Source organism: Passer domesticus, chromosome Z, assembly GCF_036417665.1.
Source record: "Passer domesticus isolate bPasDom1 chromosome Z, bPasDom1.hap1, whole genome shotgun sequence".
Taxonomy (NCBI): domain Eukaryota; kingdom Metazoa; phylum Chordata; class Aves; order Passeriformes; family Passeridae; genus Passer; species Passer domesticus.
The window spans coordinates 79,081,622-79,105,605 of record NC_087512.1 but is presented as its reverse complement, the minus strand read 5'-3'; the positions used below and the strand labels follow the sequence as shown (position 1 = coordinate 79,105,605).

Sequence of the window (23,984 nt, the reverse complement as noted above, 5' to 3'; positions counted from 1 at the left end):
TTTAAGGACCTCACAGATCTTAATGTAATGCAAACTCAAAGAGCATGGCTGGTTTTTTATGTGAAACACAGTTTAAAAATGGCAGTAAAATAGTAATACATTTAGTAGTTTTTATGATTTTTTCTGACACTCACATTGGAGCAGACTCAGGAGGAATGGCTTCTGCAGCTGCACTTACAAGTCATCCCCTGCCATGATGTGGCAGTTGAGAGTCGCAACAAAAGTTACAAGTCCAAAGTGTCTCTGCTTTTCTACACTGATCAGTGTATAAATTTAACACCCCTGTCGAGCTTTCTCACTTATTATTGCCCACAACACAACCCTGAAGGTGGTGAAAAGCTGAACTGTCTCCATAACACGGTTCAGAATTTATCCATGTAACTCAGACCCTGAGCAAGGCCTCCAGAAAAATGCAGGAAGCAATTTCCAACTTTTTAGCCTCCCAGATCACAGTCCAGACATTTTTCCTTCCCTTGGCCTCTCAGGGAAGAAGCTGAGGTTGTGGTATTCATGTGAGGATGTTGCTTTTCAATACACAAGCAAATAATGCTCCCCAAAGGGAAAGAACTAATAGGTAGTTGCAAAGCTACACCATTTTAATTCTTTTGGGAGTTGTCAAAAATAAATCACAAGACCTTCTTCAATGAGGCAGATAAAAACCATTTCACTTCACCACACCATCTTCCTCTACTCCTCCCACCTCTTAAAAAAGTGAAGGCCAGGGACAGGAAAGGGAGAAAGAAAAGGGTTGTTCCTCTTCACTTTTAATTTTAAGCCATGCCAGGGCACCTAAACCTACTGATGACTTCATGTCCTCCTCCTTTGCATCACAGATGCTGCAAGCAGGGGGTAAAACAGCAGCAATCTATTTATTATATACTGCAAATTGAAATGACAGGAAATGCAAAGATGCCTTTGCTGTACAATGAGAGAGAAAACTCTGTATCACCTTTTAGGTTTAACATGGAAAGAAGCAGTCTCAGTGAGGGACGTCAAGACTGAGAGCTGGATCACTTGTTTGCTTGTTTAGTATGTGACAATTCTGCAAAGTGACCATGCAAATACAACTTCAATAAAGATATTCATCATCTGTAAAAAAAACCAAGCCTTTACAATAGATGCAGTTCTCTAGGGAAAACATTTATTCAACTGCTTTACAGAGTAAGCCAATTAAGGCCAAATATATTACTTGGAAATAGACAGGCTTTCACTGGGTACAAATATGAGCTGGCTTAACAGTATATTGTATACAAAATGTTCTTTGAAAGCATCTAAGAAAGGTAAAGGCTGAGCAATACAAGCTGAAAAACTGCTTCTTTAAGGCAAACAAAAAGTATTTGTTTCTTTGTTTCTTAAAAAAGTATTATTACCAAAATATTTTCTTCACAATTACTTCCATATTTCTAAGTAAAGATTTAAGATTGTGTGAGCATAGATGGAAGGTATTTATAGCCACAAAAAAATCAGACACCACTGAAAACTTATATGAGAAACAGTGAACTCATGACATCATGAAAGCTTTCAGACTTAAAAGTGTTTAGAAAACCCAGAATAGCAAAGCAAGTGATACACACATGACCGTTTTCCATAATCAAATTACTGACAACTCTAAATACATAGAAAAAATTACATAATTACATATAACAGATGACGTCTGGAAGCACTGGAGTAAATCATGTTATTGAAACTGCTGAGATGATTTCATGTGGGGAGTGCAGTACCTGATCTAAAACCCACTGAAGCAACTTGAAATTTTGTCTGTGGTTCTTCAGCTGGCCACGAATTCAATTACTGTTACATAAAAAGCAGAAAGACGCAGCATAGAAAATAATAAATCAGAATTATTTAGCAACAACTTCAACTAACAGGGCATGGATTTGTGCTCTTCTTCAGCAGCTCACTCTTAGGTGCTGTAGAGACTACTTTGCATCACTCCTGAGAACTACATACAGACACCAACCCAAGGAGGTGATAAGTATCCCCTAAAAACATGCCCCAAAAACCACATGTAATAGAGAAGGTAGTCTCTCTGGACTGAAATCCATATATAACATACATGTTATGCTGTCAACATGTTTATATTACTAATATAATAGAAATAGCTAAACAAATATCCCCTTTAGAAAGAATACTAACTAACTGTCTCAGCAAATGGCTGGTAAGGTGTCACACCACAGCACATTCCAGTTAAAAAAACTGCAATGCTGCCTGTAGCAGTCATAAATACACGTTTGCTTTATGAATCATACTGGAAATCACACATTAGCTAAAAACTGCAATTGCTCACTTCCACTTCCTGGAAATCACCTTCACTTCTCAAGAAGCAGAGACGGCTTAGAGTTAAAATCACAAATCTGTGCTGAGGATGGGGAACACAGGGCTCTCACTTCGATCCTGGAATCAAGCCCAGCATTCCTGGCGTGAGGGTGGCCCCGCTGTCACACGGTCCTGGGGGGCAGCTGCTGTTTGTACATCCCTGCCAGGGCCTTGGCCGCGCTGTAGATCATCTGCCGGCGGGACATGCCCGTGAACACCGCGTGCCAGTCCGTCCTGCTCGCGTTCAGCACGCTCTTCTCCAGCACCTCGCCCACCGTCACCAGCAGCCCTGACCACCTCAGGCTGTAGTCCTGAGGGGTGAGACTCTTGGCCTGCGTGTAAAAGTTTGGGAAGGGATTACTGAAACTGGAATTAACAGATTTACGTCTGTCGTCAGATGTAACCAACTTTTGCAAGGAATCATTCTTGTATCAACAGACCTGGCAAATTAAAGGGTGTGAGAATCAAATTTCAGCTATTCAGAAACTGATGCTACTGAAAAAAGCCCCAAAATTACTATATGCTCTCCCAAAGCATCTGAGGATCAAACCCTGAACAGTTCTGGTTATAAATTCTTCATGGAAACATTTATTTTAAAAGAATTTTCAGTCCAGAGTTAACTAAAGAATGACTCATATCTGCTGTCAGGCAACATGCAGTGACTGGAGTAATTCCCAGTCTGTGCCCAAAGGAAAATAAACCACCTCCAGAAAAACTTCTTTTGGTGGTATTTCAGAACTGCACACTACTGCAGTTCATCCCATTATTTCCACTCAAACAAACCAAGGTATTTCCAATATTTAAATATTCTGATTTCAGAATTGTACATCCTTGTCATGTGTCAAAATAGCACATTTGAAATCAGTCTTTTAGGTGGAACTCTGTGTTCATCGGGGACTTAAGTCCAAGTATTGATCTGGAAAATGGGAATGTTTTGTTTTTAGGAAAGAGTTTTCAGAGAGTACAGCATGCTGCCTGCTTGGTTAGTATTTCTTCTTCTTAAACAGGAGAGTAAAACTTGTGCTCCACAGTGACAAATATTGCAGAATGAGACTCTTGACTAAGAAAAGCTTTACTATAAAGCTTTTCTTTGTCTAAAGATTAATTCATAAAACACGCTGCAAAAATATTTTGTGTCCTCATTTCATAAACGAAAATATTTGTGTAATAACTTCCAGTAAGAACTAAAAGCATAACTAAAATTAAAACTTCAGTCTTATGTCTCAGCTGTTAATTGGTAAGAAAACTGAAAAAGGAATACGTTCTCACCTGCTGAACATATTGCAAAGGCACTGGTGTCGCTTGGGTGAATGCTTCCAGGTGAATTCCATGAATTGGATCCTCAATAATCAGACATCCAATGTCAAACCACCTGCAGTGATGTGCAAATTGTTTTATTTCTGAGTAAGACTCTGGTGAAAACCAACATGCTAAAAGTTGAATTATGAACATTTTACAATCTCTATTACAGCTGTAGTAATAATTTAATAATGAAACTCATCAAACTGTTGTGGTATTTTGCAAGTGAAATTTGCATGTGTCACTTTTCATCTAATCTATCATAATAGTGCATGTCTATGCATGTAAAATGCATAATATACACAGAAATACAAATTACATGAAACTCACAAATCAAAGGAAAAAAAAGAGCTGGAGGGGTGGGTGTGTGGGCAGACATAATCCCTTGGCCACAGGTATTCTGCTACAGTTTTCATTCAATTTTTCAAGGAACATTTCTCATTAAAATAACCTTCCGTAACAATTTTAAAGAAAATTGTCTATTTATCATTCATGTTCTGCATACGGAAGATTTTTTGGTAAGTCTAATGCTATAGCAATGATTTAAATGATTTATTCAGGGAAACATTCCTGCCTGTCTGGACCACATAAGCCTCATGGTAAGAGTTTAGTGGAGCCAGACAGGAAGAAGCAGTTCCATCATCTTTGAAGCAGGGAATAGAACACTGGAATGCTTTGACTGTTAACTATTAAAGACTGCTGAGAAAGCCTCATGGTTAACTATAACTTGCTTCCAATTAGTAACAAAATTATTAATATTTTTTTGTCTTCTAATATTTGCATTTTTATCCATGTGATGGGCTTTACTTTTTTGACAGATACTCTTCTTTTGCTCTGTTTTTTCATTTAGTATTTGTCATGCAATATGAATGAGGAATTTTCTAAAGTAGATAAGACTAGGAAGAAGTTTCAATTTTTGTTTAGCATTTATTTCCATCTAGGCTGATTTAGACATTTTATTGTCTTTTCAAGGAGGATTAACTATGACATACATTATTAGTATTGTGGGTGATTACTTGAAATTCCTCTCCTTTGAACGTGTACAAGCATGGTAAACAGTGGAAGAAAACTATTTAAGTTTGTATCAAGAAAAACACAGCATTGCCCCTAATGTTTTGGAATTTAATTATGAAGGTGCTTCAAGATCTGTCTGTAAAACAACATGTTAGAAAATCAAGTTGCAATGCATTTTGAAACAGCATTTTTGTGTCTGTGCAGTGCAAGTTAGATGCAATAATATATTCTCAGTGAAAGGAAAACAGAAAATATATTATTTGATGAAATCATATTGTTCTAAATGCTGGAATATCTCCCAATATCTCTTCTGATACAATTTCAGAGGGAGAAGGCAGGATGCACACAAGAATGCACAAACCATTAGCCAGATGCCAAATTTTACAGCTCCTTAATTTTTTTCAGCTCGCTTCACTGTGTTTTTACATTGTCAATCTACAAAAGCTGACAAGGATTTCTTTATATTAAGGTTTCAAGATGCCTGGACAAAAAGCTGAACATCATCACCAAAATCAAGCCTGCCAAAATACTTCAGACAAGTCTTCTCCTTCTTCTTTCTCCTTCCTTCTCCTTCTCCCTTCTCATTCTCGTTCTCCCTCTCCCTCTCAAACTGCCACCAGCTCCTTACAGGCTTTCAGTCAACAAGGAATATTCCCCACCCTCCTGGAATAAATTCAAGGCTCTCACTTGTCAGGAAGCAGCTCCTCAATGAAGTTTTCCACTGACACAGCAGGCTGCTTCTCGTGGATGACTCCGGTCCGGCGCAGGCTGTCTATCCTCTCCTGGGCTCCCTGGGTGGAACACAAGCTCTTAGACAAAACTCTGAGGCACAGCTTAGTGCCCTGCGTGCAGATCAATCCCAAAACCACACTTTTCAAAATGACTCAATAGGAAAAAACCCAACAGCCCAAAGTAGTGAAAGGCCAGGAATCCCAAACAGTAACAAAACCTATGATAAAGCTAATTCATTTTTTTTAAGGTTTTTTTACATTCCAAGAAAAATACCACGGTAGCATGCAAAGAATTCCTAACCTGTGATGGGTTTAACTCTCAGTTAAAGCATCATTACATTTCTACAAAATAAAACTTACTGGGTTTAGAGTCTTTAAGAGCTTTGGACCAACTTTGTAAGAGCAAGGGAAAGAATCCATTTGTTGTGTTACATTTCAAACTAACACAAAGGAATTATTCCCCTGAAAACTGTTATCACTCTGAAGTTGTAACAGAAATATACAATACACTGCAGGAGATAAACAAATAAAAGAACACATTATTCTGCTTTATCTCAATATAAAATTGCAAGAGATAATACACAGCTTTGAGGACAGGCTTTACTCTGCTAACACTGCCTCAATAGTTAGGGGGAAAGGCTTCCCTTTTCATTAATTTTTGCTTACATTTAGTAAATAGAGTATGAAACAGCTGTTTTCAGGATTTTCACTTATTGGCCAGAAATGGTGAAACAACCTTTGCTAACCCTTCCTCTGGGGTGGCACAGCAGTTTGCAAGGCTGCACAGGGAATTCTGATTTTTCAAAGAGAACACAGATCTGTTCAGGAAGATCAAGTGTTGATCAAACTGTCTTTGATCTACAGAATCAGTGGGGAGGAAAATCACTCTTGGAGACTTTTAATTTCTAACATTTCCAACATGATGTGCTAGTAACAGACTATTCAAAAAATGCCTAATATGCTTTGAAACCACAGTAATAGCACAATGTATGCAAGATGTGATGGCAATCAATGACAGTACAAGAAAATTGACATAAATGGTATCATACACTGACATGGGTACTCTGCACTTGCTGCAAATGTGTTTGCAAGAAAACTTGAAAATATTTCAAAGGGAGAGCTTTGGATCTAATGATCCAAACTGAGGGAAAAAAGAGAAAAAACCCCTAAACTCCTTAACCCCCAAAATAACAAAACTAACCAACCAACCACCAAAAAACCCCAACCCTGAACAATATAAAACAAAAAATAAATAAACAAAACAACAAAAAACCCAAACAAAAACCACCCCACAAACAAACAGCAATAACAAAAAAACCCACAACACCAAAAAAATCCCCCAAGAAAATGTTTACTTATCCCAGAAACTGAACTTCATTTTACAGAAAATGAGATCCTCTAGGTGAATTTCTCTTTGCTACTACTATATATCCTCTTACCTTCAAGCCTGCAGCATAGCCCACAGGCTGTGGTGCAATGTTGGACTGTGCAGCCTCTCCAGTCACAACAGCCATCCCAAAGACTTCTTGAAAAGCATCCCGAATTGCTGCAACTTTCACCTCTTTATTGGAAGTGACCACTATGTCTAGCTCTCCCCCAGTTCCTGCAAAATAGTTTTGTAAACTAATCTGTAAAGAAAACATCCACACATGGAATATTCCTCCTTCCCACTGCTGGATAGTTCACAAACACTTCTACACCTTCTTCAGCTGCTTTGTTTTCTTTCTCATGCACTGGACAGTAATTCTTCCATGAAGCAGAAGTCATTTAAGTTAGGAATTGAAATTCAGATGAATAACTAAGGGATACAAGGGTGAAAGACAGGCAGCAGGAACTGACCTATTTTCAGGTTCAGCACCCAAAAAAAAATCATACCAGCCATTCAAGATGACAATTCACAGAGCTTTAGGAAAATAACTCAGAAACATCCATTTCAAACAATGTTTTGGTGTTCTGTGAAGCATCAAGGAATATTGCAAACTCTTATGAATGGGATCAAGAACACTGATGCGGGTCATAAAATCCAGTGAACAGCTGCCAAATTACACAAGATTTAAAAGAAAGGCTCCCATTACTTTTTAGCTGTCCTTGGAATGTGAACTTCACTGTCATTTTATTGCTTTGTTTAGATATTAAACCTATGGAACCAAAAAGCTTGTTCACACTTCTAAACATTTTCCATAGGGTTGTATCTCCATAAAGAAGCATGAGCTTTCACTGAACTTTTTCAGAATGAAACAAAACAATTCATTAATTAAATCTAAAACTACTATATCAGACTCAATCACACCTCACATCTGTCACAGCTGATCACTTTTGCTGTGAAGAATCACATAGTAAAACCCATCCCTGCTGTGAAAAGCCTTCTCAAGAGCAGCTGAATCTTTCCTCAAAAGTGGAGTATGACACCAGAGAAAGCTGCCTAAGTAAACTGCATCAACAACAGGAGCTTACAGAGTTTGCAGTATTTATCCTGATTCAAGAAAAGTTCCCCCACGAATAAGGGTAAACTCAAAGCTTAAACTTTCATGAAAAAAAAAAATTAACTTTTTGGCTTATATTAATCAGCAGACCTCAGTTACAGGAATAACCTTATTTTTATGAATAATCACCAGATAGGCTACAACAGTAGTAAAACCTATTTTGGGGGTTTAGGGTAATTTTTTATAATTTTATTTACCAATTGCTTTGCTGAATGGAATTAGGTGTACAGATCACTGAACTTGGAGCAATTGTTTTAAATGCTGTGCAACTACTGGACTAAAAATAATTGAGAGTATCTTTTTCATTGATTCCTTCTTGATATAAATCAATTTAACATAATTAAACAAGTGCTTAAAATTGACTGCAGGCTTTTACTGAAGTTAGCCTTGCCTGACTGCTCAGGAACAGATAAATACTGTTCAACAGCTTTTAATGAAGTTAAAAACTAATCTATAACGTATCTAGTAAATTACTGCCTAACAGTTTTAAGAATGACAACTGTGCCACATGTCTGGTTGCAAAATACAGACTATGTTCTTTTGTATTATGGATCATCAAATATCAGAAGCATCTATTTTTTCATCAGAGATACTACGGAACTTAAACAAAGATGGGGTTAAAAAAAACCAATTTGTGACAAAATCTAGTAAAATGGAAACCTAAAATGTAAGAACTAGATAAAATGGTAAATTCAGGGCAGAACTCTTACATCAAGTTAAGCTCTGACACCTGAATGTGAAATTTCATTGTACCTTGTGCATTATAAACTGAAATGACAGTTCCGTATTTAATTTAAGATTCCCTGCTGTCTTTTGTTGTAAAAGTACTGTTCTATTCTTATGAGATGACCACTTCCTGTCTAGATAGAAATTGTCTGTTCCAGGACTGCAGCTCAGATAACATTTTCACCATGTGCCAATGAAAACAGTTCAGCTCCTTTCAAGAAACAGATTACAGAAATACTATTTGCTCAGAAGAGGAAAAAAAAATCTATTTTAACCACCTCATCCAGAAGCTTTGTCATTACAAGTTTTGGCAAGAGGAACATGAAATTCCTTTGGCATTGTAGTAATGGAGGGAGAGCAGACAGAAGTGGGGCTATTGTTGAGGACACAGGTTTTGTAGAATATATTTCTACAAGGAAGTACAGGCTAAGTTTACAAACCTCTGCCCCATCTTCACAACCTGAAACTACAAAACCAATGCAGTACATAAATGACCAAGATGTATACAGATGCTCCCCCTTTTAATAGGACTTACACAGTTTAGAGGTAACCATTGACTTAGTTTACTCAACCTAAATCCTACAAACCAAGCATTGTATTAGTGTTACTTCCTCCTCCAGATAAAGATGTTCTGTCAATAAACACTGGGTCAAACTATCCAGGATATCAACAGATCCTGTTTCTAAAAAGGGACAGTGATGACTGCAATGGAAACCTTAAACACACTTTGTTAAATTGTGCATAAGTCAACATTTACTGTAGCTTTGCCCTGCACCCTGCTACTCTTCTCAAATACCTTTAGAAGGCACTGCTGGCTGGCCTCACTGGTTTTATTTCCACTCCCTCCTCACTAGACAGTTGCTGGGAAATTTTCCCTCAAATGCAAGACAATTAACTACTACTCAATAATTAGGTCATCTTCCCCTGTCCTCTGCAGTAGTTCAGAAATGCAGCAGTAGTTACCTGGGTCATCTAATAGGTTCAGCTGAAAAAAAAAAATCTCAGGGAATCAAAATAATAAAAAAAATAATTTTAATGGTTTCTTCTCAGTCTTGGCTGTTTCCTGACCAGCTTTTTTCATAGGAAGAACAAGGTCAGTACTGGCACATGTAGGAGGGAGAGCTGCTTATCAGGCTGCTGGTTACAAAAAACCCATGCCAAAAAAACCAAAACCAAACCACCACCCTGGACAACTGGTGCCTTTTGCTTGCTTATTTTACTCTCAGGTCAGTGACACAGTGTCCTCCAGTAAAATAAAAAATGGTGAGTAACACAAAGCTTTTCTTTCTTGTGAATTTTCAAGCTGTAACTGAAATGCTTTTACACTTCAAGTGCAGAAGTAGTGGCTACTGCCAGGATTTGCAAGCAATACTTGATGGTTTATCATAAACACTCACTGATATATGGAACCATGCCAGGATCCAGCGTTGTGATCATGGTCTCCACTGAATGCTTGGTTTTATCAAGAACAGACTTCACCATGGGATTCTCAGCTACACCCTAAATTTAAGCAAATACATTTCCATATTATTTTCTGGTTTTTTTTTCTTTTTCTTCTCAAGAAATTCAAAATGTTACAGTTAAAAAAAAAACCAACAAAAATTAAGCTGCTCTGTAACATCTGCTGTGCATTACTCAGCACAAACACTGCAGGACACGACTATCAGTGCATGGCTTTTCTGTTACTACCTCAGGTTTAAATATTACCTTCCTCTAATGCAGAAACTGCCAGGCAATGCTTCTCCAGCATCCTGGCTGCCTAACTAACATTAAGTCAATATAATGAACACTGAACACTCAGACTGCTTCTACCTGTGGAAGATGCCCTTATGTGTTCATCTGCCTAGCACAAAGAGGGTGAAATAATCCAAGTTTTTATCCCAATCAAGTTATTGCAACAATTATGTGGAAATCAGTCTTGGAACTGCAATGGGACTGCTCAGGCATCTTTGAATGCCTGAAGAAACTGAAACAGTCCCATTTGATTACAGGCTATTAATTTGTCAATTTTAGATTGTCATAGTTTTCAGTATTACTGAGCTTGAAGGAAATCTGAAAGGAAGGTGTATGATTTCTTAACAACACCAGAGGAAAAAGAGTATATCAAATTACTTCAACAACAGAAATAAAGGTAAGTGTAGCAACTACTGTGTGAGCTCCTGAACAGGAAATTCAGGATGCATTTCTGTAAAAATTCCCACCACATGTCCCAGACACTAGCTCACCTTTAGAAAGCACAGACTCTGATGTGGGCTTACATACATCACAAACTTGATGGTGTCAGTATAATTAATGATTCCTCACTATTTCACTTAAGAAATTCTCAAGAAGTAGTTACTGAATGCACAGAGCACATGGAATGCTTGATACTTCAACCGAAGTCTTTATTACTGGAGTCAGTAACACAGATTATTAATGATCCAAAAATAGAAACAGGACCCTTCTGGATTCTAGTGACAGCACTAAAATGTGGATGAGATTGGCTTTTCAATTAATTTGCAAATGAAAGCTCTGGTACTCTAAGAAGGGCTAAAGAATCATGTTACAAGTAAAATGTTCTCTTCTAGAACACTGCCACCTACTGCAAACATTAGGAGGAATGTAAGGACTGAAAGGAAAACATTGTTACATAAAGGAAGAAGGAAAATGTGTTATGATAATGAAAAGATATTTCTCCCTGAAAATGGCAGCATGGCCACTCTGCTCTCAGCAGTCTACTGATGGAGATTTAATCCTCCTCTTTAAGACTGTATCACTGGAGAAACAGAGGGTTCAGTCTGCCATGTCACACACAGCTTTTTCTGCCAGGTTTTCATGCTTAAAAGGGATCAAAACCCAAAATTCCTCAAGTGCACTGGGACAATAATCTTCTTCATTCTTCACACTGAGTGTGAGATGGGACAGAATGTGGTGCTGCTCTTGAAGACAGCTCAGTGTCCATGTACAGCCCTCAGATCTTTTTAGCCACAATCTTCATGATGCTACTTAAATGTAGCATCTCTTACAGCTCCAGAGAGGTTACAGGCTAATGAAATTCTACTATTTGATGTTGCTGCTTATTTCCTCTATCTGAATAGATGGCATCACAAGGAGTATCTGTTCTGCACTGTATATTCCATGCCTTCTAGCAGACTAATCTTCCAAAATACCTTAGATGCTCCTTTGCGATTGAAAAAATAGGTAGTTTGTCTGTCCATGAAAACAGACAAAATACAACTTGATTGTTACAGAACAAGCATGACTTGCATCCCACAGGAACCAAACTCTGTTAATTAGAAAATTATAAACTGGATATGCAAAGCATTCAGGTAAGGTAAAGCAGACTTATCTTTTTCTGCATACAGACTTTGTGAAGTAAAAAAAATATCTTTCAGGTCTTTAAGGTTCTAGAATTTCATCTGGTTCAAGAACACATCCATATGGAACAGGCTCTATCACAAGTTCTTGTCACAGCAATCAAAACTAACCTAGAACACCTGCATTTGTACAGTCCCCTCTCTTCTACACAGAAAAAAAAATAAAAGCATGGTTTCAGCAAACACCACTATTAAAAACAGCCACCTTGCACATGAGGCTGGAAAAAAAATTACTTACAGTAGCAGCATGCACTTAAAAGAGTACAACAGGAAATTCATGAGGAATTACCAGTACAAACTGGTAATTCCTCATGAAGGTGACAGAGAAACCCCCTACCTTTATAAACCCCCAGAGTCCCCCAGCAGGGGCTCCACTCTGGGCAGCAGATACTCTGGGATCCTCATGCTCCTCAGGAAAAGTGATTGCAGAACCAGTCCCAGGAGACAGAGATGAAGAGAAAGTTGCCTGTTGAGTAATGGGATCTGCCAAAACACCTGTAAGAGAGAAATATAAACCACAAAGGTTTAATTTGTTATATTGAAGCAACATGTAATTGTTTAACAGGAAAATAGCAGGAAGAATAAAAATTCAAGGCAAATTCACCTCGTTTCTTGGAGGCACAAGAACAATTCTGTTTGTTAAAGGCTAGCAGATCTAATGAATGCAGTCATATCTGCTGAGAAAATTGAGACTGCTTGCACATTATGTACAAAGTTAAACAATTATTCTTTTTCTTATCACACTAATTTAAAAGCTGTTCTATTTATTGTATTCAAATTTTCATAATAAACTCTCAGTAAAGAGAGGGACAAGAGTTAGTCTCTGAACAAAGGCATAAGAATGTTGTTATACAATAGGAAAAGTAAATTTTCTAACACCAAGTGCTGGAAATCAATAGTAGTAGAAAAAGGAGAAAGCTTTACATATTTTGAAGGAAAACAGAAGAAACTAAAACAGTAGAAAAATGAAGTCCTTTCCCCCATTACTCAAGCTTATTTTAACATATTTTCCAACACTAGCCTTAACTGAAAGTTATTTTTATTTTATGCTGCACAACTGATAGCTCTTTTTAGACATCTTCCTAATACAGACTACTTAAAAGAGGTATCACCAGTAATAATAAAAGCTTGGCCCAACTTCAGCTGAGGAGAGAAGTTTCCATTCCACAAGCTGAAAATGACATCAGTTCAGCACCACAGCAACTGCCTGCATGGAGGGTATGTATTATTATGTATTTTTAGCTATCCCAATGCAATTTCGTGGCTGGAAACAAGAAAATAGAAGCTGGTGTCATGTGACAGACAGCTTGTTAAGAGACAGATTTTCAGAACAAAACCCTGAAAATTATGAGTTTACAGCCTGTGATTGTCATTCTGGGGAAACACAATGGCTGAAGGTGGCTCTCTGAGCTGAAAAAAAGCTGGGCTTTGGTGTGCAAGGTAAAATAAAGAACAAAAATAAAAGTTCTCAAAGAAAAGAACCTGAATGCCACCAGAACCTAAAGTGGATTCTGTTCTGGACCATGAGTGTATTTTAAAGGTTATTTCTTCTGGTAGAGCTACATTAGTGAAGAGTATTATCCCTTCTTCTAAGTACAGCTAATTAATTAAGTATACCCAAAAGAATGATAAGCCACCAAGGAGATCCTCAGCACAGCTAATAAACAGAGAGTTACCTGTGACTGGAGGTGCAGAAAATGAAGGCATCAGTGGGCTCTGAGGTGCTCGGCCAGCGTGACCTCTGGTGATGTCATAGGTGGAAGACATGGAAAACCCTGAAATGGGGGGACCAGTGGGAGGGGCAGGAAGGCCAGGGCCAGCAGCAGAGCTCAGAGGAGGAGGAGGAGCAGAGAACTGGGAGACGGGGGTGCTGAAAGCTGCAGGGGCAGCAGGAGGTGGGACAGGGCTTTGGGGTGGTGCAATTGTGGAAATGGTGGCAGAAGGCACGAGTGGAAGAGAGGCCGAGGTCATCATGGGAGGAGGAACTGTGGACACTCCAGCTGGCAAGGGTGGTGAGTAGGCAGGAGAAGATGGCATGCTTGGTGTGGCAAGGGGGCTGGAAAAAGCTGCAAAAATAAGGGGAAAAAAAAAAGAGATAAAAAAGAATTTTAGAAGCCTTAATCTCAGAGATTCAGTTATATAATTGTTCACACATTTCACAAATAATTTTTTAACCAGTCAGGCTTTTTTTTTTTTTTTAATTCAAAGTGAATTTGAAACTTCTGCTTGAGTTTTCACACAGCACCAATGGCACTTAATCCTTGGTGTTCCTATCTTACAGGAACATCTCTTCCTGCATGACCCTACTGTCATTAGCTTAAAAAGACAAGTCAGCATTTGACTACTGAGTTTACAGCAGCTGAAACCTGCCTCAGAAATTTCCAGCCAGCTCTGTTCTTCCTGGGTGACTGCTGCATCAACTGAGGATGCAGGAAGTGCTCATCTTCAGGAATGAAACACACACTCCTAATATCTGGGAGTTGTTTTAGAGGTGTGGCACTGGAAAATGGACTGAACCTAAGGCAGCTCTCTGCTCTCTGGCACTCATCTCCCTGATCCCTCTGCTTTCCCAGTTTCAGCTGATCCTTGGATAAGCCAATTTTCCTGTCTAAAACAAAATTAAGCCAGGAAATTAAGTCAGAAAAACAGAAATTGCCTTTTTTGATGGCAGTAACATGCTAAACCAGCTTAAGCATCCCACTGGCCTCAACCTAAACACCACAGTCAAAATGATATGCAAATAACACTAAAGCCATGGTCTTGAAACTTAGTCACACACACCCAGAAGTAAAAACAAAATTTAGCATCCATTCCCCCATGTAAAATCTACTTCTATATTGTTTACATGCACCACTGTACCAGTATGTCATGTATATTACAAAACATTCACAACAAAAATATTAAAATTATGAGATAAAAGACAAATGAAAAAAAAAATTCCTAAGAGTACAGAACATCTTCTGTTTACACTGGGAATGGTTTTGATAATATACTATCAATATAATAATCTAGTCAATTCATAATGGCTAACATACATATAATACAATCATTGATAGCAACTTTTTAGGGTAAGCAGTGTAACTGAAGAATCCTCAGTAATTTTTACATCTTGCTTTAGCAGCTCATGGTGCAGGAATTAAAAGATCTGGTTCTACATTCAGACAATTCTGATGCCTGGGTTTAAGGGCTGAAGAAAACACCTCACAGAGATCCACATGGAGGAATTGCCTCGTTGGCTGTGCTTGCTGTACCATACGATTAGTTTCCCACTTCCACCCATAAACCATGCATTTCCTCGGAATTTAGCTGGCAAATTTTCATCTTCCCTGATGTCCATCAATTGCCCTTGCAAGATGAATGTGCTGCATTTTTGTATTTTTAATAAGTGTGTTCAAATTCCACAGAAACAGTTTGGAAGATGTTCACACAGGTCAGGAAATTCTCTTTGCAGGTTGACGCCTACAGATCCGACAGTTTTTATGCAACACTTGCACTGGTTTTGGCTGCAGGAATGAATAATGATGGAAGTTATTTCCAAATATCAGTTCTGGAAATGGTTTTTCAAAAATGTGACTTTCTTACAAAAGCACTTCCTGTATCACTCCTTGTTGAAATGTCACCTTTACCTGGATGGGACAAATTATGAGTGCATATTTTTTTTGAAAACATCAACTAGGTAGCTCGCTGCTGACAGCCTCTTGTCACCACAGAAAACATCAGCAAATCTGAGACTTTTTGTTAAAAAAAGTTCATGTTCATGTTAATTTCAAAAACTCTTTTAACAGACCTTGCCACTGGTTGCCAGCAAACCTCTATGCCACATAAAAAAACATTAAATCTTTAATGGCCACTCTCTATGTAGTAGAAAATACTGCCAAAAACATGGTATTTAAAGACCATTTTTATAGAATTAACTTTATTGATGACATCCTGTAGCACTTCATGCACTTCTGGCTCTGGTTTCTTTGCTTGTCTATGAATGAGGCAGTGAGTACATTTCATATGTGGTAACATCTCTGCAAGCCTACTCCAGAATCCATTTTCATCCTAGCTAAAACAACTGCTCCATCATAGGTTACATTTCCACAGTTTTAGTTTTAAAAAATTGCTTTTATTATATAACTGATATAATGTTGTGGGTTGAGATCTTCTCAGTATATTCCTCCTTTAGCATATGACAAGAGAGACTGCACAAGTCTGACTCAACAATACCACACTGCCAAAAAATTCAGTATCTGGTATTCAAATATGGTGTTCAGAATCTTGAAAAAGTCTGAAAAATTGCTCTGATTACCCTCCACAAGTGAGACCTTACAGCACCTTCCAGTACCCAAAGGGGCTACAAGAGAGCTGGAAGGACTTTGTAAAAAGAGGTGGAGTGACAGGGCAGGGGGATGGTTTTAAACTGGATGAGGGCAGATTTAAATTATTAGGAAGAATTGTTCCCTGGCAGGGTGGGCAGGCCCTGGTACAGGGTGCCCAGAGCAGCTGGGGCTTCTCCTGGATCCCTGGAAGTGTCCAAGGCCAGGCTGGGCAGGCCTTGGAGCAGCTTGGCACAGTGGAAGGGGGGGAACAAAATGGTTTTCAAGTCCTTTTCCACCCAAACCATTCTGGGATTCTATCAGTATTAAACCACAAGTGATTATTCAGGTTTACCACTACCCCCTAAAAGGACTGTAAATTTGTTTGAACTCCCTTCTGTGCTCCTCATCTAACTGTGGACTGCAGTGGAAGGTATTATTTCCCTGGCCCTGCATCCCTAAAAAATACAAGTGCATCCACATCACTTCCTACAACAGTTTCAAGAATAAAAAAAAAACTGCTAAAAATATTCTGTGTGATATCAGATGCATTACAGATAAGGCGCCCACTTCCATGATTAAGAAACAATTTAAATCTTTCTAATTAGCCTGGAGAAGAGAACTGCAATTATGCTGATTGCAACTGGTTGTGTGGTGCTTCAAAAGATAGAATAGAGGTTTCTGTACCTAAAGTGACAGGTGTAGCAGCAGCAGCAGCCTCCCCTGCTGTGCTTGGAGGGGGTGTGCCAGGCGGAGTCGTCTCTATCCCACTCTCTTCCATCATCTTCCTTCAGCTACAAAAAGCTGTGAGGGGAAAAAAAAAATTAAAAAAAAAAGATATATATATATATAAAGTGCTCTTCCATCATCTTCCTTCAGCTACAAAAAGCTGTGATGGGGAAAAAAAAAAGTAAGTGCATCTTGAGAAACAAGGTAAAAGATTTTAAATTTGAATGCAAAGGAGACAACACAGTTATTTACGTTCCTGAACAGAGCAGGTAATTCAAATACCAGCTCTAGGAAAAAAAAAAAGAAAACCACTGACTTATCTCAAGTACAAAATTACCCAGTTTGTCCTCCTGTATATTCCCTTTAGTTTTAGCATTGTGATAATACCTCAAACTCCCAAACTCCTTCTAAAAACCTTGGAAAACCTTCTGGAAGCTACTGCTTCCAAAATATACTGGTGGTACTTGGAAGAGTAATAACAGAAAAGTAATTGCACATCACAAAATCCACACCCCACTGCAAGAAAAACTTAACTACACTGTACAGTTCTGCTGCATTGTTGAGCTGTAATAATGCAATTCAGGACCTGTTACTTCCAGCATGGTTAAAATTATACTGACACCAAGTTTTCCAGTATAGCCAGTTCCTGTAAAATCCTTACACCACACTTCTCTGGTGATGTTAACAGAAGTGGCAGTAATTGAAGGCTTTCGTTTTTATTCTGAAGGCCAGAAGAATCTTTTGACATATTTGAATAAACATTTAAGATGTACTACTTCTAAAAAAATTAGAAGTATTTGCTTCTATATGCTATTTAACAGTATTAATGTAAAAGGTCTTAGAAAAGTGGAAAAATTAAGATTTTCATGAACACCAGGAGATTTTCCATGCTTCAGTGCAGCAGCAGCTTACTAGAAGTCCTGCTTCTTCAAAAGTCTGGTAAACTACCTGTACCACTCCCTGAGGCTGCAGTCCTTAAGGAACTTCTACTAAATTAAGTCTTGTATAAAGTAATTATATATATAAAAAATAGGCTCAAAACATTTTCCACCGTATCCATTACATAAGTGACTGCCAGCTTATTTTATTTCAGAATTCACAGAGGAAAAGGTTTAGATAATATGCTGAATAAAAATACTCATATATATATATATATATAAATAAAAGAGCTACACTTACAAAATCACTTTTAAACAGAGCTTTCCTCTGTTTAAAAAATAAAAAACAAAAGTAAAAACTTTCCATTCTCTCATCACTGTTTCAAAGGTATATACAACTCTCAGTTTACTGTGAAGGAAAAATTACTTTTATTACCAAACTGAAAAATCCAGACAGCAGGACATCAATGTCAGTCTTGACAAGCACTAAGAGTTTCCAAAACAAATAAGAGCATCAAAATCACACACTAGAAGCCACAGACCCTCTGACAAATTAGTGTGATCTGCATTAAGTGATGCAGGATTAAATGCTTCAGCCCAGCCATGGAAAGCAAGTCAACGTGGCTTATGTGCAGCACTCCTCAAGAAATTCTTATGACAGATGGATTTTGGGTTCTGAGCATCTCTAATTTATTTAAAGGCTTCTCTTCAGATGGGATGAAAGGATCAGTAACTGCCTGGTGGGGAACAGACTGTCCTGGCAAAGTACATCTCATCATCCCATAACAAAGAAATGCAAACTCTTCCATTAAACTTCACTAAGGGCAGGAATTGGCAATTTAAGATTTTTGTCTTTTAATCAGTCTACAGGAGTTTACATTCCTCTACACAGAGATATTTCTTAAGTTATTCTTCCAGTTATACTCTGCAAGGCATGAAAGAATTTTCCATGGTGCAATTAAAGTAATTGCTGACCAAAACCTAGAAACATTTTTGAGGCTCTTCCAATCTGCTCCTTGATTTCACCCAATGCCATGATTAAAAGCTGCTGAGAGGTGCTTGCTACTTAAAATAAATTCTGTGGCCATGCAGAATGACTGGTAAAGTTCCACAGAGCAGATTTCCAAAAAGTATGTGCAAGGATTTTTCAAATTTTCAGAAACCTATTACAGTGGTAGTGCTGGGGGGGTGGGAGAAAGGGCAACCCCCCAAAAAGTCACCTGACATCTGGAAAGTCAGGAATTAGTAGAAACATAAATAACTCTGTAGCTGGTTTTTGCTATTAACTTCGCAATAAAAAAGATTCAGAAGAGAAACAGTAATCCCAAATGTGAAAAAAATCATGTCAATTGCTGAAATACGATAAAAATCTCACATGGAACTGACTTCAGTGATGTCTTGACTACCTGCATAAACAACAGCTTTCTGTACACTGATTTTTCAACATGACCCAGTTGTGGTTTGCAGGTGCTGCATTATGAAAAAAGTAAATAATTTAAATTAAAAAAATAAGGGCAAAGACCAGGCACGGGAATAGACAAAAGAAAAGCAAAAAGCACAAAGGGTAACTTAAAGCCAATAGCTCACAGTGTTGAAATAACTCAGCACCACAGATTATTGAAATGATCCTACAGAATATTTATGAACATAACTGGCATACCCAAACCCAGTGGCGTGTGAGGAATAGATGGAAGGAGAAAACCATGGCAAAAAGGACCCAAGAAACCCATTAGCAGTGTTCAGCCCTCAACAAAAATCCCAGAAGGGGTTCCCAACTTCCCTCAAGGGAAATACATGGTAAAAGTCTCCCAGTAGGATCAGCCCACAATTCCTTAATGACTGCTGGGTGCAGAACTGGTGACTTGAGAAAAAACCTGTACATTATAATAATAACTCTTCATAATCCAAGCCACAAACACAAAATTTGCAACAGGGAGCACCTGGAAACTCAGCCTAACTTCTTAAGGAAGTGACTTTTGTGCCTTCTTGCAAACTAGAACGTTTAGGTTTACTAAACTGAGGGGGCAAAGGAGAAACCCAGAGACAGGAAAGTGAAGCACATGGAATTTAGGTGAACACAGCATCTGTACTGCCATCTAGTGATTCGTGACCAGAAACTGCAAATTCCATAATGCCACGTCTTCCTAGAAGGAAATCCTGGTTCGCTTTTATATGGAAATTAAAAAGTAGATATGGTGATGAGAAATGGAGGAAAAATGTATTTCCAGTGATCAGTCATTCCTAAAACAAACCCTTTAGGAAGTAGAAGCGTGAATTTTGTTTGATCTATTATTTTTTTTTTTTAAAAAACCCCTTTTCAGTACAATGAAGACACTACAGGGATGATGCTAAACCCTCATATTACACAAAGGAAATACAGTACACCCACAAAGTCTGTCTCTAGAACTGATTCTCACCAGATGAAACTAAGCCATTAACCAAAAACCAAATCTCAGCCATTAACCTAACTCCCAAAGTAGAGAATTAGGCTGTGCGTACTGAATGCTAAAACTCTGAAATTTTTAACAGGGCTTGCGCTAAAAGCAGGAAGTAAATAATTTGATTTAGAGAGTAGAATGGCAAATTATTAATCTCTTCACTTTAGTTTAATAGAAAACAATTACGTCTGTGCTAATATTTTGCAATAATCTAAACCACTTAACCACATTTCAAAAGCATTCTTCAGGTTATTACTCTGTATTTAAAATACAGACATTCACAACTAATGCTACGATTGCCTACAAATGGAGACTAGCAAATTTCATGTGGATAAAAACACATTATCCAGAATCAGCTATACTTCAGAGGCTGTAATCAGGTGTATTTTCAGTCATCTTTAATTGATCCCTTCTTCCATTTCAATAGGTGCTCCTGCTAATAAAAAGCAGAAACCCCAAACAAACAAAAAACCAAAACAAAAAACAAACACCCCCCCCCCCCCCCAAAACCCACAAAAAGAAACCACAATCTATTTAAGCACTCTAAGAGAGAAAACTGCTCTCTAGATAGAGCCTAAGATGAAACATAACCATGAAGCAGGAACACCAAATTGAAATGCCACTAAACATTTTGACTTTAATCACAGTAGGCATAACTTTTAATTAAGTTTTCACATGCTGCAGACACTGCTCGTGGCTAAGCACACGCTGACAACTCTCCAGAATAAGAATATAAGAATAATAACACCAAGAAAATGGCAACACTCTTCAAAAACCAGAACTGGACCCTGAGTACATTTAAAACTTTCCTCTGAAAAGCTCCTCGTGGTTTTGTTGTTTTTTTTTCTTTTTTCCCCCCATCACTTTAGAAAGGGGGGAAAAGAAAGGGAGAGCACTAAGGAGATAATTTTTCTGTGTCCAAATAAAGTGCACAGAGAGGCCATCAGTTTAATCACCTCGTGTGAACGACTTGCTCCAAAGTCCAAAGTCTTAAAGAGAGGTAATTAGGAGACAGGATAAACAACACAAACAAACAAAAAACAAACAAACCAAACAAACAAAAACAAAAAAAAAACCAAAAAAAAAACAAACAAACAAAAAAAAACCCAACCAAAACCAAACAAAAAACCCCAAAAACCAAAACAAACCAAAAAACCAACCAACCAAACAAACAAAAAAAAAAAAACCAAACCAAAAACCCCCCAAAAAAATCCACAAAAAACCCCCCCCAAAAAAACCACACAAAACCAACAAACCAACCCCTCCAGAACTCTCCTGCACCCGATTTTTGAGACTTTGGGCTCTTTACTGATGTCACACCTCAAGCAATGCCCGTGTGTGTTGTGATCCCTTGACTCGAGACTGAGGTGGCAGATAACTCTTCATGATTAAGGCCCTACAGGAGGAAACTGAAGCTAAGTCAACTTTCCTCCCAATTCACAATGAAGCTGATTGCAGCAGGTAAACACTCCTGTGCACTTATTATTTTGGGGCTCTGTTTAAGTTGTGCTTCCTCCAAGTTAACATGGGGCACTCCAAAGGTGTGACGCAAGCTGGAAAACCCACAAATGAAATAACTGTGCAATGTGCAAGTTTACATGTTTTGGGGTGTAGATTAATGCAGAATCTGATGTGCTGAACTATCAGCAGACAGTGAAAAACATTCAAACTGAAAGAGAGTAGGTTTAGGTCAGATATTAGGAAGAAATCCTAATAAAAATCCTAATAGAAATCCACTGTGAGGGTGGGGAAGCCCTGGCACAGGGTACCCAGAGAAGCTGTGGATCCCTGGAAGTGTCCAAGGCCAGGTTGGACAGGGCTTGGGGTAACCTGGGATAGTGGAAAGTGTCCCTGCCCATGGCACGGGGTGGAATAAAATGATCTTTAAGGCCCTTTCCAACCCAAACCATTCCGTGACTCTGCATTCATCACGTAACTCACGTTAACCACAACACCTGCGTGACTTTTTCACCTTAAAAGAAACCCAAAAAGCAACACCAAAGAAGCCTTTTCACCAGCGTGCATGATAACTAACACGGTCCAGGACGGCTGGAAACACCAGGAATGACACCAAGGGCTGCTGGCCTTCCCTTGTCACTTGTGCAGAGAGTCCAGACACCTAAACCCAGCTGGCTCCATTTTTCCAAAGGCTGCCTGCCCTTTCCAGAATCATCAGAATTCCACTTATTTAATTTCACACACTTTCACACCACGGCAAGCCCTCAGGATTTGCAGCAGAGACCCCCCCCACCCCGTGCCTCCTCCCTTTGCTACCAAATATTTCCGTGTCACAAAACCCTCTCGAACTGAGCTGGAAAACCATAGAACACCATGAAATAACAGCCCCAAAGAAGCAGCCAGGCCCAGCCCATTCCAACAACCCGCACCCGTCGATTTTCCAGGGTATGGATATTTCCAGGGTATGGGATGTGGTGCCAACAGCTCCAGCACTTTCAGAGCTATTCTCCCAAAAGAAGTGATTTCGCTTTTTTTCGTAGGATAATAAAAACAAGTCAGTCACACAGAGAGCAAATTATGCCTGTGGAAACACCACAACAAAGCCATAAGCAACATTTCCACGCGGCATTAACAGATTCCCGAGGGTGAAGGACGAACCCGCAGGCATTTTTTTACCAGGACCAGCACTCCCATTTCTCGCTGCAGGGCTGGAATTCGCTGCCCCGAGGCTCCCAACAACCCGGCACCCAGACTCTCCACGCAGGAGGAAACCCGGCCTGAGGCAGCGGCGGGATAAATCCCACCGGGATAAATCCCACCGGGAATCCCGCGCACCGACCCTCACCTCACAGCGAGCCTCGGAGCCCGGCGCTGGCAGCCCTGGGGGCGAAGGAGCCGCGGCAGCCCTGCCAAGGACGAGCCGGGTGGGAACACGAGGAGCGAGCCCCGCACCGCCCGCAGCCGCTCGGGGCCCCGGCACCGCCCGGCCCAGCCCTCCGCCCGCTCCTCCCCGCCGCCGGGAACGACGGGCCGCAACGCGGCGCTGCCTCCCGCCGACAAAAGCGCCCTCACCGTGGCCGATCCCCCCGTCCCGTGCTGTCTCTTCCCGGCCTTTCCCGTCCCAGGGATACACGAAAGAAGGCCACGGCCGGTGCCGCCTCCGGACTTCAACTCCCAGCATCCTCCGCGCCCCGCCGCCGCGCCATGCCACGTCTCTCACGGCCGGGTCCAACGGCCCCTCGCGGGGGGGCTCGCACCCCCGTATTGCGCCCTCAACTTGGTTCGCTCCGCACGCATATAAAGCCGGCGGCGCGGGCGGGATTTCGGCAGCGCCACGCTGGCGGTGTGAGAGGGCAGTCGGGACATTGTTGGTCTGAATTACGTAGTGCTTTTAAACCTCAGCCTTAAAACGACAGCCTTAAGACGCTATCGGGCAGTGTGTGTAGATCTTCTGTTTGTGGAGATTTGAAGTACGTCTCAGTTGAAGTGATTTTTGTTCACAAAGTGAATTAGGTTGGGAAAGGCCTCTGAGGTTGTGGAGTCCAGCCTGTGACCAGCTCCCTCAGCCTCTCCTGGGGCTCCAGCCCCTTCCCAGCTCCCTCAGCCTCTCCTGAGGGCTCCAGCCCTTTTCCAGCTCCCTCAGCCTCTCCTGGGGCTCCAGCCCCTTCCCAGCTCCCTCAGCCTCTCCTGGGGCTCCAGCCCCTTCCCAGCTCCGTTCCCTTCCCTGGCCCCGCTCCAGCCCCTCCATTCCCCGT

General features: G+C 39.8%; 1 protein-coding gene across 2 annotated transcripts; it reads right to left on the bottom strand.

Moving 5' to 3' along the window:
• Positions 1 to 1,119: 1,119 nt before the first annotated feature.
• PRRC1 (proline rich coiled-coil 1) lies at positions 1,120 to 23,440 on the bottom strand. Of its 2 annotated transcripts, none has more exons than XM_064403226.1 (9): positions 23,302 to 23,440; positions 16,914 to 17,030; positions 13,602 to 13,991; positions 12,263 to 12,420; positions 9,967 to 10,069; positions 6,800 to 6,963; positions 5,317 to 5,420; positions 3,586 to 3,688; positions 1,120 to 2,648 (listed from the first exon to the last, which is right to left on the bottom strand). In XM_064403226.1, the coding sequence occupies exons 2-9, from the start codon at positions 17,008 to 17,010 to the stop codon at positions 2,439 to 2,441; spliced, it is 1,329 nt and encodes a 442-aa protein (XP_064259296.1). In that variant the 5' UTR covers positions 17,011 to 17,030; positions 23,302 to 23,440; the 3' UTR covers positions 1,120 to 2,438. The 2 variants fall into 2 exon arrangements, with proteins under 2 accessions (XP_064259296.1, XP_064259297.1); XM_064403227.1 differs by lacking the exon at positions 23,302 to 23,440 and adding an exon at positions 23,075 to 23,214.
• Between the last annotated feature and the right edge of the window lie 544 nt (positions 23,441 to 23,984).

What these genes read in the sequence shown, in the direction of transcription:
- PRRC1 (XM_064403226.1), bottom strand. Translation starts at nt 17,010, where the DNA reads ATGATGGAAGAGAGTGGGATAGAGACGACTCCGCCTGGCACACCCCCT. An exon ending in GACTCTGGGGGTTTATAAAG is followed by an intron (nt 10,070 to 12,262) that starts GTAGGGGGTTTC and finishes GCTTAAATTTAG; the next exon opens with GGTGTAGCTGAGAATCCCAT. An exon ending in TGGCATGGTTCCATATATCA is followed by an intron (nt 6,964 to 9,966) that starts GTGAGTGTTTAT and finishes ACTATTTTGCAG; the next exon opens with GAACTGGGGGAGAGCTAGAC.